Source organism: Camelus dromedarius, chromosome 31 (genome assembly GCF_036321535.1).
Source record: "Camelus dromedarius isolate mCamDro1 chromosome 31, mCamDro1.pat, whole genome shotgun sequence".
NCBI lineage: Eukaryota > Metazoa > Chordata > Mammalia > Artiodactyla > Camelidae > Camelus > Camelus dromedarius.
In genome coordinates this window covers 17197224-17210451 of record NC_087466.1, presented here as the reverse complement: position 1 = coordinate 17210451, position 13228 = coordinate 17197224, and the positions used below count along the sequence as shown (strand labels likewise).

The 13228-nt window shown below is 35.5% G+C and overlaps 1 protein-coding gene across 9 annotated transcripts in view; it reads right to left on the bottom strand.

Moving 5' to 3' along the window:
• Positions 1 to 13228, bottom strand: part of ATXN2 (ataxin 2) — a 99731-nt gene that overhangs the window by 60889 nt on the left and 25614 nt on the right. For all 9 annotated transcript variants that reach the window (XM_031442727.2, XM_064481221.1, XM_064481217.1 and 6 more), the window contains exons 2-5: positions 12973 to 13009; positions 11391 to 11450; positions 10839 to 10910; positions 10156 to 10306 (exon numbers count right to left, since the gene is read on the bottom strand). In XM_031442727.2, the coding sequence (XP_031298587.2) occupies positions 10156 to 10306; positions 10839 to 10910; positions 11391 to 11450; positions 12973 to 13009 (320 nt within the window). The remainder of the gene's footprint in view (positions 1 to 10155; positions 10307 to 10838; positions 10911 to 11390; positions 11451 to 12972; positions 13010 to 13228) is intronic.

The following is a 13228-nucleotide window of genomic DNA, read 5'->3' as shown; positions in this document are numbered from 1 at the left end:
TCTCTTCTCTTTCTGGGACCCCTATAATGCAAATATTAGTGAGCTTCATGTTGTCCCAGAGTCCTCTTAAACTATCCTCATTCCTTTTTATTCTTTTTCTGTTTTCTGTTCTGCCATAGTGATTTCTACCAATCTGTCTTGTAGCTCACTGATCCATTCTTCTGCCTCATTTAGTCTATTCTTGGTTCCTTCTAGTGTGTTACTCGTTTCAGTGATTTTATTCGTCAACTCTGTTTGAGTATTCTTTATACTTTCTAACTCTTTGCTAAAGACTTCGCTTTGTGTATCTATATTCCTCTTGAGTTCTCTGAACATCTTCACCATCACTACTTTAAATTCTTTCTCAGATAAATCACCTACCTCCTCATCATTTATTTCCACTTCTGGGATTTTCTTGTGCCTTGACCTGGGAGATATTCCTTTGCTGTCTCATATCATCTATCTTTCTGTGTTTGTAGATTCCTTCCACAGGCTTTGGGATTGTTGTTTTCTTATTTCTAGTATCTGCCCCTGGTGGATGAGGCTGGACTAGAGGCTTATGCAGGATTCCTGGCAGGAGGAGCCGATGACTGTCCACTGCTGGATGAAGCTTGGTCCTGGACCTCTAGTGGGTAGGTTTTTGTGGCTTAGGAAGTCTGCTGATGGGTGTGGCTGTGTTCCCACCCTGTATGTTGTTTGGCCTGAGGTTTCCCTAGAGACTATTGGGTGGGGCTAGGTCTTGGTGCTAATGATCCAATCAAGATGTCAGCCCCCAGGAAAGCTCACGTAGATGAACACTCCCAGAATGTCCGCCACCAGCTTTTATGTCCCCTGGGTGAGCCACAGCCATCCCCCACATCCCCAGAAGACCTTCCAAACCCAGCAGGTAGGCCTGGGCCAGGTTTCTATGGAATCACTGCCTCTGCACTTGGACCTGGCACACAGTTTCCGTGTACACTTTCCAAGCAAATGGAGTCTCTGTTTCCCCTAGTCCCGTGGGGCTCCTGGCACCAAGCCCCACTGGCCTTCAAAACCAGATGTCCTGGGGTCTCCTCCTCTTCCCAATCCCAGAACCTGAGGTGAGGAGCCTGATGTGGAGCTTAGAGCTCTCACTCACTCCTGTGGGAGGTCCTCTGCAACTTAAAAAATCTTCAGCTTGTGGGTTGCCCACCCAAGGGGTATGGGGCCCAGTTATGTCACAATCACACTTCTCCTACTGTCCTGCTGTGTTTCCCTCTTTGTTTCCAGTTGCAGAAGATCTTTTCTGCTAGGTTCCAGTCTTTTTTTCGATGACTGCTTAGCATTCAGTTGTGGTTTTGTTGTAGTCACGAGGAGAAGCGAGTTCATGGTCCTACCACTCTGCCATCTTGACTGGAAATCTCGAAAAGCAATTTGCTTAAAACCGAAATTAGCTAAATTTAAATTTGAGCTGAGAACTGTTCAGAAATTTTATCACTTAAAATGCTACTGTATTTGGCTTTAAAAATGAACCAAGTATTAGGGAAAAAATTTTAAACCCACAAACCAGATTCCTTTGAAAGATCCGAAAGATCAACAGTCAAGACGCTACAGAATCAAATACATACCAAATTAATGTAACACAGAAGAACAAGAGAAAAATGAAAGCCCATTTTGTGAGGCTTGCTGTATTTAAAAAAACAAAGGTTTTAAATGCCACAGAATGTTAGATTTCTAATTCCCACATTACCCCCAAACCCCAAGAGATCAGAAGAAATTCTAACAAAGAAGCCAACAGAAAAATATATTTTTGGAGTGGTATCTGGAGGTGAACATTCTGTTTTAAGTTTCTCCATTAGGCTCCTGCTCAGAACTCCATTTTGAGGGGTGAGGAGGAACCTTTAGTCTGTGCCATGCAAAAAAATGAAATGGTCTAACTTTGTTCAAACAATTTTTAATAAAAGGTACTGTTTTCATTTCAAAAATTAAAGAAAGAGAGAAAGGAAAATGGAAGGAAAGTGATTTTGTAGAAAATTTAGGGCAAAAAACAGAAAATAAAAAAATATATCTAGAAATGTTCAGGAATCAAAAAACTGTACTTCCAATACTGTTAGCCAAAACAAGAGTCTTTTTACAACAATTAACTCTTAAACCTATAGCAAAAGTCTTTGGAAATAGGTTAAGAAAAAGTTACTAAATGAAATTAAGTCCAATTCGTACGGCTATACAAACACCATTCTGTTTCCTTGGCAGACATATAAAACATTTTACAGATTCAGATTGTTCCTTTCTAATATAAATTAGAAGAATAACTGTTCAAGTGGACACGCTCACTTAAAATTGTTTACCAGGACTGATCTGAGCAAAAAAGCAATCAATTTCTACCTACAGTCAGATGGACTAGAAATTAAGATAGAGACAATTTATGCACATTCCTTCACTGCCCTGGCTTTGTTACTAGGTTTAATATATTTGCTATTCGTAAGACTCCACTGAGACTATGCAGTGCAAGAGAGAAAATAAACTAAAACCAGACAATAACTGCGTATACTAGCATTACACAATACTACCAAATAAACTGTCTTCCTGAAAATGTCCTAGACTCATGTGAATTATCTACTAGGGAGTTAAAAAATACTATCTTTTTAATTTAAACCACCCACTAAGAGAGCGTTAAGTTGTCTTCTGAGCCCCTCATTATCACCAGGTAGTATTAATTTTACTTTTACCATTCAGCAAGTTAATTGAGGAAAAATCACATTCCACTACTCTGAAACTTCATTTCTTTGATTACTAGTGAGGTCGACTATCTTTCCATAGGTACACTGGCATTTGTAAAACTTCTTTTATTCTAGTTTTCCCAGTTTGTAGCATGTGTTGTAAAATTTACGGTACTTTTGTACACATCTAAGTTTTTAATGTTTTTATAATCAAATATTTCAATCTTTTAACTTTATATAAATTTTTGCTTTGGTGATCATGCTTATAAACTTCTCCATCTCAAAATGATATAAATTTATAGATTTGCTCTAGAATTTCTACACCTCTTTCTCTTTAACCTTAATTTAAGGTTTTGTTTTGGTGATAGGTGTGGAGTAGGAATCTAATTTCCCCAGAATGTTGTTCCAACACCATTTACTGAATCATGCATCTTTACTCCAGGTTTAAAGTGTTACCCTTATCATATATTAGTAAAATACCCATATGAATTTCATCTGTTTTGGGTTCTCTATTCCTTGCCACTATGACAACTACATTTTAATTTTAATGCATTTTGATGTTTGGTAGAGCAAGTCCTTTGTGACTCGTAGGAAAAAATTTCCAAAATTCTTCTCTTAATATATATTATCTCATCAACTTGATGATGATTTTGTCGATTTCTATACAAACAGATACTATCCTTAGCGATTACTCTGAGAACAGACAACTTTGCAGTGCTACATATTTGCATTCAGAGTATGGCGTATTTCTCCACTTGCTCAAATCTACTTTTATGCCTTCAAGTGTTTTATAGCCTTCAGCTTATCCACATATACTATGCTTATTTCTTCACACTTTAAATTCTGTTTCTATTGTGAATATGTTTTTCTTTTATATTGTCTTTCAGTTTAACAGCTGACTAATGCTGCTAAATGAACAGAAATCAATAGTTTTCATATACAGCTTGATCAGGTAATCTTACTCTTATTGGTACTAAACAGTATTTTAATTTTTTTCGTCTCAATAAAATTCTACTTTGTGCTAGAGTTTTGTTTTGTTTTTTTAATTTTCTTTTAAATGAAGAGTTATACACGTGAAGAACAGAGAACTTCTAAATGCTCTAAAAACAAAATTTTAATAAGTGAAAGGAAACCATATTTTAGTAAATATGCAATACTCCCCTACTACTTACCTGAAACAACTCTGTTCAGCTTTTCCTTTTTTTAAATCTCAATAATCTCTGGGACACCTCCATATTGGCTTCAGTAAATGCTGATTGATCTCCATTTACTATTTGGCCACGGCATGGACATACCCTTCTCTAACTAGCCCACAGCAAAGCTAAGGAAGTAACCTTTCCAATGGCAGAATTTTAACAAAAGATTGTTAGAACATGGACTTAGAGAAGTTATTCCCAAAAGCCCAGAGGCCCAAGCCAACCCCCTTACAGGGCTTTCCTGCCCAGCTTCCTGGACAGCTCCCAGCCACAAGACCACATGCCTATCCAACACCCCATTTGCCTACCTGCCACAGGGCCTATCCACTCTCCTGCTCAAAAGGCAAGCTGTCAATCCCAATCACTTGTCCAGCTTTAGAGCTGCCTGTCTACAGCTTCAGCACTTCCTGCCCATCTACAGAGCCTACTGCACATCTAGTTCCAAGAACATGCCTACTCAGCTGCAAGGCTGTGGCCTGCCTGCCATACTAAAGCACCACCCATGAATGACTCTGGAGCACATTCAGACTTCTCAGAATCCAAGGCTTCTAGGGCCTTATCCTGCTCTGGGATTTGCTTCTTCCTTAGATGACTGACATGGAATTTGTAATACGCCCTTCAAAAAAGACTCCTCTCTTATTATTCACAGGACCTTGCCCTATCAGACCAGGACAGCCACATGAGAACAAAACAGTGCAACACAATAAAATAATCCGTATGATTTTATTTCTCACTGCTCTGTAATCATGCATTCAAACTCCAACATCCTCCAACTACTACCATCTATACAATTCTTCATCTCTCTGAACTCCATTTGGAATTCAATGCCACCAATTTCAACATTCCATTTTTCTTGAATTCTTTCATATGCCGTGCTATCTCCAACTCTGAAAATGCCTAGGGCAGAGCTTCTTAGCATGGAGTATGTAAACCCCCTAGTAAACTGTAACAATTAAATATAAGTCTCTGTGTGTGTGTTTTCTAGGGTGAAGGCATACAGCATCACTAAGTTCTCAAAAAGGACCCAAAACATACTAAGTCTTGAATTCCTCTGTACTGTCTATAGCAATAAGCACAGCAATGAACACATTCGAGAGCTCCATTAAGTATTTTTTTGGCTGGCTGTATACATAAGACCACTTACATTTTTCTTGTTCTTTAAATAAAACAGTGATTCTTTAAAAGTATGTGAAGGCCCTAATTTCATTCATTCAAAAGACATTTATATTGAGAACAAACTATGTCAACACACTACAACAGGCTCAAGGATAAAAAAAAAATACAGTACCCACACATAAGGAACTCAAAGTACAATGGGAGACAGAAATATTTAATTATAATACAACGTGGTATAAGAGCAATGGTACAGAGAAGCTGGAGAGGAGGCTTATATGTGGTAGCAGATATTATGAGGGTATATAAGAAACTGACATGTGGTAAGAGAAACGGGCAAAGAAAGAAACATTGGGAACACAAACACATTGAAGGGCAGTGTGACTGAAATGAAACCCAAGAATGAGGCAGAGAAGAAATGATTAATAAGACCCTTGAAAAAACAGATGAGCAGCTTCTGGAGGGTGAAATTAGGTGCCAAATGTAGCAGTAAAGACTGAAAAAGAGTACAAAGGATTTAGCAAGTGGAGGCTACTGGTTGCCTGAGAAGTTACCAAGTTGTGAGTATAAAAGTTAGACTACAATGGGATGAGGAGTCCATAGAAAATAAGAAGTCTGGATAAGAAAGGAAGACAGGACAGTAACTAGAAGAATTCAAGATAAAAAAAGAGATTCTTTTTAAGATGAGAAGGACGTAAATAGGTTTCCAGGCTGAAGGAAAAGAGTAAGTAGAGAGGAAGAAGTTGAAGAGTGGACACACAGAGATGGTACAAAAGAGCAAGAACCCAGGAAAGGTAGAATGGACACAGTCAAGGGCATGGCTGGAGAAGGTGGAGTTAAGCAGGAAGTGAGGTATCCCCTCCTCCTCTACTAAAACCACAAGAAAAAGAGTAATGATGGCAAGGTGGTGAGAGAAATCCATATGTGGGGGAGGGGACAGATAGTTGATGATAGCATTCCTAATAACCAATTTTCTCATATATGATTTTTCACTTATTGTGACAAAGGCACTGGCAAGCAAAAGTGATTCTTAAGACAAGTCTAACTTGAATGGTTGCAAATACGGAATTACACAAAAATTACACAGTCATTACATTACATAAGAGTCAAAGGATCAGTTTACAGACAAAGTACGTTCTGTGTGATTTCACTAAAGCCATTACAAGATGTATTTTTGATCAGCCCTAACAGCTGAGATGCAGTAGGAAAAATGATCTACAACTAGAGTTGGCAAACTTTTCCTATAAAGGGCCAGACAGTAAATATTTTTTGGATTTGCAAGTCATATAGTTTCTATTACCACTACTAAACTCTACTGCTATAGCATTAAAGCAGCCATAAACAATGCATAAACAAATGGGCATAACTGTGCTACAATAAAACTTTACTTACTGATGAGTGGGTTTGGCCCACAGGCCTTAAATTTGCTGACCCTTTTTCTCTAGGCTAAGAATACTACAAAGGAAATGAAGCAGTAGAAAGAAGCATGAAAGAGAACAGAATAAGGAAGTAGAAGAGAAGCCAGGGAACTCAAATACAGTTGAGCTGGTGTACTAAATCAAAGAGCAAAATACAAATAAAGGAGCAACAGGAAGAGCAGAAAGAGAGCGAAGGAGAAAAGCAGATGAGAAAGAGACACGGGAAAAAGACAGGAAACCAAGTAAAAAGTGAACAGAGATAATATGCCAATTCTCAGGTAGACAGATACAGAGACAAAGGCAGTTGAGCCCTAAAAAATAGATGGCAAAATGAAAAGGGGAAAATGAGGGCATCCCAGATCTGTGTGCACTGGAATTGAAATAAAAGATAAAACACCAATTTTCCAGTGATAATCTGATGATCTCTTCTAATTATGCACGTGCAAAAGGAACCCACGGCTTGCAAGATGTAAAGCTATTTTTCATTTTGCCCATTGATCAAACTGGTATGTGTATAACATTCAAGAGCTCAGATGAAACTTATTCACCATATCATAAGAAGATATCAATTATTTCTAGGCCTCTTATTCATTTGCATATGTATGAATAAAAACTTTAAAAATTTATTGAGATCAATAAAGTTAGCATTAAAAAGTTAAAAGCCACATTGACCTTACTAACTTTAAAAAGTTTCCCCCAAAAGAAAGCCAAAGATTTAAAGAGGAAAAGAACTTTGGAACAATATAATAACCTGCATATTTATACTGTATGAAAAGTTTTTCACTTTTGGCTTTATTTGTGGGGAAATCTTTTAAGGTAAATCCAGATTAATTCTGACACAGCTCAGCTAAACAACAAACCAGACCACATAGTTTATGTCTCTATAGTACAATGCTTAAGAACATGACTTGGGGTTAGAGAGCACTGGGTCTGTGTACTCACTTTACCAAGCTGCTTAATCATGTCTTAGTTCCCTCATCTACAACACATGGGTAATAGTCATACCCACTTCGGAAAGAAGTTGTGAGAATTAATTTTAAAATGCACGTAAAATACTTAGCACAGAGTCCAACGTGTAGAATATGTGCTCAAATTTTAGCTAAGTATTATCAACCTTAAGAACTGGATAGTTACAGAAGAGAATTATAAGATAAAACCTCAGAAAGGAATTTCCCTCTTCTTCTAGGAAGCTATAATGTAATGTTAGTTTTTTTTCTTCTTATCACTCATTCACTTCTATTAATCCTTTAAAAAACAAAAACCCTCAATCCATGTACCCATTTAAGTTGTAAAAAAGTAGCATCAAATTGATACCAGCAGGGACTATTCAAAATAATCTCCAATACTGAGACAGAAAGAGCACTGTGATGAGGTAAGGAAAGAAAGTACAAATCCTCAGGAGCCACAGAACAGATCCATACCTAGGATCTCATCATCTGAAACCCATGGCTCATGCCCCTGGCTGCACCTCAGAATCACATACCCAGAGCCTCACCCAAAATAATTATAATTAAATCAGAATCTTCCAAAGTGAGAACTAGACTTTTCTTTAAAACTCCATGGGTGAGTAAAATGTGAGCCCAGCATTAAGAAGCATTAGTTAAATACTACCTTTCTTTACTCAAGGAGACTAGAAATCTGAGTAAATCTTTAATATAAAATAATATAAACCTAAAAGCAATACTAAATGCCTTAATTTTTATAATTAATAAATCTTATCAATTAATTACTCTAAAAAAGTTTTCTCTATGGTATCTCTAAAACAATACTTTTATACAGGGTAACTTCTTCCAGGACAGTGTTAAGAATCTGGTTAAGAGAACTGAAATCCTAACACATGACTTAATACTATTTTCAGGATCCTATGCACTGGACACAATTGTGTAATTCACTAAACCACTACAGTCTTTAAATAAAATACCTGAAATTACTCCACTATTGGATGTCCTCATCAAGAAAACTATTTATGTATATAGCAAAATACATCCATCCCCTTATGAGCGTACTGAACGTTGCGAAAGCTGTCGCTCTGATCTGTATTTTCTTGGCTTTCTACAATGAACACAAATTACCTGAGAAATAAAGGCATAATAAAATAACAAACAACAACAACAAAAAAATTTAAAGACATTAATTTTAAGAGGAACAAAAACGAGTACTATAAATATCTTCAAGTAATATTTATCTTTGCAAATTTGGGAAATGCCAATTTAAACAAAAAACAAAGCATAATGTGAATAGCTGTCAGCAAAATGGCCTGGAAGCCAACAAAGCAGGGAACGTTTTGCTGCTGTTGTTGCCAATATTTTTTTTTACAGAGTGCTAAGCACTAAATTCAACTAAAATTTTATTTTCCCTTTTGGCTTATGATCCAAGTCAATTTTTAAATTTAAAACACTGAAATACTTCAATAGGGTAAGTATAAATATAAATAATTCTTTGCTCCTAGGCATAAACAACATCAACTCCAAAGGCAGTAACTAAAAAAAGATGTGTTTCCTTGTATGGACCAATGAAGGACTCTCAGACAAAGAGTTGTGAATCAAAGACACAGATATTTGAGAAGATAAAAAAAAAAAAAAAAAAAAAACACAGACCACAGTGCTTTCACCAGCAATGCAAAGCAGTTAGAGCACCCAGCACTGCTAGCGTCTGAAAAAGCAATCTAACCATAGGTGAGAACTTTTATCAAGAGGTTCAAAAAAAAAAGCTACTTTCTTTCTGGTGGCTTGTAATTTCTAAGTAATAGCACAGAAGAACTTGAGTACAACTATGAAAACAGTTGTTGGTATAGAATGAATTATGAAAATCAAAAATTGTTGCTATAATTTACAATACAATTGACTACAGAATTTGACACCCTCCTCCAAAAAACCATGTAGGAATTTTAGAACCAAGTTCAAAATTGCTAAGAAGAGCCTTTCAATGAGTTATTGAACACTCAGTACTGCAGAGTATGTGCTCCAAATAAGTAACAGGAATTCCCACATTTTCCTCAATAGGCACTTGAAATAGACTAAGTTTTAATATGACTACATCATCACTTATATAGTCTCCAAACACAGTCCCATGCTCTGCACGTTTTTCTCAGTATACATGTTCTACTTATCTTTTTGAACTTCATTAGACAATCGTTTTCCATCCAAAGCTCTCTGCCTTTCTGTCCTGTGCTTTGATTTCTTTCCAGATTAAAAAACTAAAGCATTTATACAACTATAAGCATAACAAAACTATATAAGCATTATTCTTTTCTTTTTTAATTGTAGTTGATGCACAGTATTATGTAAGTTACACAAGTGTGTAATATAGTGATTAACAATTTTTCAAGGTTATATTCCATTTATGGCTCTTATGAAATATTGGCTACATTCCCTGTGTTGTACAATATATCCTTGTAGCTTTACATAAGCATTACTTATAAGCATTATAAAATTAAAAATGTGTAAGCTAAAACATTGTCAGCTAAATGGGATAAGAAATGTTCAGCTGGGTATAATCAGTAGCATTCTTCACCATAAAACTATCGAAAACCCTTTATAAACTATTTTTAATAGAATACAAATTTTCATTATTTATCCTACCAAAACTACCAAGGGATCTTCCTCTGAAGTTTTAAATATTTTCCAACAAAAATACATTAAGATTCCTATTTGTCTTAATCAAAAAAGCCCTCCCCCCCACTCAAAAAAAAAAGTCTGTATGATCAATGTAGAGTCTTTGCTTGAATAAATCTAATAAACCATGAAACACATTTAGGAAATCAAAACTCACCCCTCCTTGCATAACTGGAGTCCATATCTTTAAACTGTACCACAACAAAGTCTGAACACTTGAACAAAATACTCTCCATTATTTCTTCACGTTTTGGCCCCGAACTAGATTCTGTACTTTTCTCATGTGCAGCATCAAGTACCAAATCACACTAAAGAGAAAAACATGGGTAAATATTCAAAACACTTACAAAATAAAATATGACAAGAATTCTTCAGTACATCAAGGTACTATTTCTTACATGCCTTTGGGAAAGTTATCTCAAGAGATCCTTATAATCATACTTTTTTCCCAGAAATATCTATTATCCATTCCAATATTCAAAATGTCTGCCTTAAGCACAATAGTGAAAACAATGAACACTGGATCCCTCTTCTAGTTCACAATGCTTGAAAAGGCCAAAAAATTTTAATAAACACCTAGAGCAAGAAATCTTTTTGATGATCAAACCCATCTATAAAATAATCAGTCTTTGAAACTGAAGAGCAAGATCATTCAAAGTGGTTTTTAAGAGTGCTTTCAAGGTGAAGTACTGACCATGAAAATGTGATGAACATACCCAAGCTCATAACTAAAAACTGCTAAATCAGAACCTAACCAACATTGTCAGGAAGTCATACAAACATACACAGTAGTAGTTGATGATTCATGGGGTTTTACATTTTAAAAAAAGTAAAAATTACCTTAGGACTGTATGTTTTAAAAACTCCTTCATATATACCTCCATTTTTCACTTGTACTTCACATTTGGATCCCTAAAAACATACAATTAATTTATCAAAGAAACAGTGTGCTATGCAGTCATGAGGGATAACTGTTTTCATTTTACTTTTTATAGCTAATTAGGCTTCATTCAACATTTTAGGTATTCTCTGACAGAAAAAATTTTAAAACATTAACAAAACACTGAATTCCCAAAATTCTTCACAAGGCCCTGCTCAGAGTTTGCAGTATAAGTTTAAATACTGAAGTTTAGTATTTTTGACTCCAGTTTCATTGAGTGACAATTCACTAAAGATAATCAACTATTCTGTACACAGCAGGGTTAACAAGAATGCTTTCATAGTGAGTTACAACAACTTGAACAGAGTTCTAATCTGTTTTTACTAAATCATCCTGATTAAACATGACCTAAAAAATGTTACTTTGAGAATCATTCATCCACATTTTAACTTCATGAAATTACTGTATTCCACTCCCTAGGCAGTTTCAACCCCAATACTCTGGTAACTTACAACAACTGATGTAAGTATATGAACCATCCTCATATTTGCATAGATTCCATCAAAAGAAATCTGGAATATTAAGAAAAAACATTATTAGCACTTATCTTTGTATATGTATATATTAAAGTTTGCATTTATTTTGTTACAAAATGTTTAGTTAGGTTTATAACACCTAACTAACACTCATTAAGGGAAGATTTAGTTTGGTACAATCTTTGTCTTCCTTATAGAGTAGTTTTAAAAAGTGGAATCAGTCATACCAATTAATAATATTTTGACTATACATGATACAAAAAAAGCAAAAATGAACTTCCGTGCATGAGGAAAGACAAGACCACAGGAACAGAAGACAGATCAATGACTGGGGAGCAGGATTCACTAAAAAGTGCCATGAGGGATTTTTGTAGGTGATGAAACCATTTCACTATCTTACTATGGTGGCACTTACACAATTATGCACCAAAACTCACAAACCTGCACACTAAATAGGGTTAAGTATACCTTAATAAATGAACAGGGTAGACGGGGGAAGTGGAGGCACCTTTGTAGAAGACCCCTGACTATCTTCCCTTAGCATATCTGAATCAATGATATTGCTCTAAGGTCTAATCAATCACACTACTCCTTATTACACACTATATAAGCATATAGCCTTCTGATTCTAAAGTAGAAAATTTATCCACAATACAGGGAAAATCTCAAAAATCAGTGAGTTTCTCATTTCTTTCTTCTATCTTGTGGAACTTCTCCCTTTGTGCCCAGTTTAATTTCAGTGATAAAGTTCCAAAATTTAAAATCAGAAGGGCCTTTCCAAGTGAAAAAAATGAAAGAAATAAGAGCTAGCTCACTATTTCAAAACCAAAAATCCAAAGAGCTTTGCAAACTCCAGTCCTAGTGTTTCATTTATCTCATTAATCATTTACATTTGCCTTGACTAGATGACTTTATAAAAGAACAAATGAGTTATTATTATGTGTGAGAGAAAAAAATATTAGTTACAGATAATTCTACATTTTACACATAGAGGCATCATCAAAAAACAACAGATATAGCTAATGATTTTGTACCAAACAGTACTGACCTATAAAGGTTCTTTGCGATATAAAGTTCAAGAGAAGCAAATTTATTTTGGTGTGGTGGGGGGCATGGCTGCTGGCCTATGGCTTAGAAATCACATTTTAGGTACCAATTTTTCCAAACAAGTAACATTAAAGTTACTCACCATAGGGAAGAGGGTATAGCTCAGTGGCAGAGCTGCATGCTTAGCATGCACAAGGTCCTGGGTTCAATCCCCAGTACCTCTATTAAAATAAATAAATAAACAAACAAACTCATGGCTTTATTCCTTTGATAACTATGTAAGTTGAAAAAGCTAAAGCTCTAAACATTCTTAGAAACAATGAACAGTACATATATGTATATTTTTTAAATATGTGCAATATATTGTGCATATGTATTTACATGCAATACACTGTATATGTGCAGTCAAACTGTAACAATTCTACCTAATGAAACTGAAAAGTGGAAAAAAAAAAAACAAACCTAATTACCCCACCTCAAAAATATTAAATAAAAAAATAAAGTTACTCACCGTAGACTGAGGCAGTCCTTTGCTACTGTTTCGACCTCTGAAAAGATTAAATGTTACGTTTGTTAAATTCAATAGGCTAAACAACCTAAAAAATATTTTCAGTATTAAAGTATCTTATAATTCCATCCAAATAAAACATAGGCTATCTGTGGGGAGGGCTCATCCAATATTAAGTATAAAGGCTACCTAAGTATAACTGTCTTTTGCTTTGCTGGCTCAGAGGCCCAGAACAGGTATGGGTCATGGGAGGGAGGAA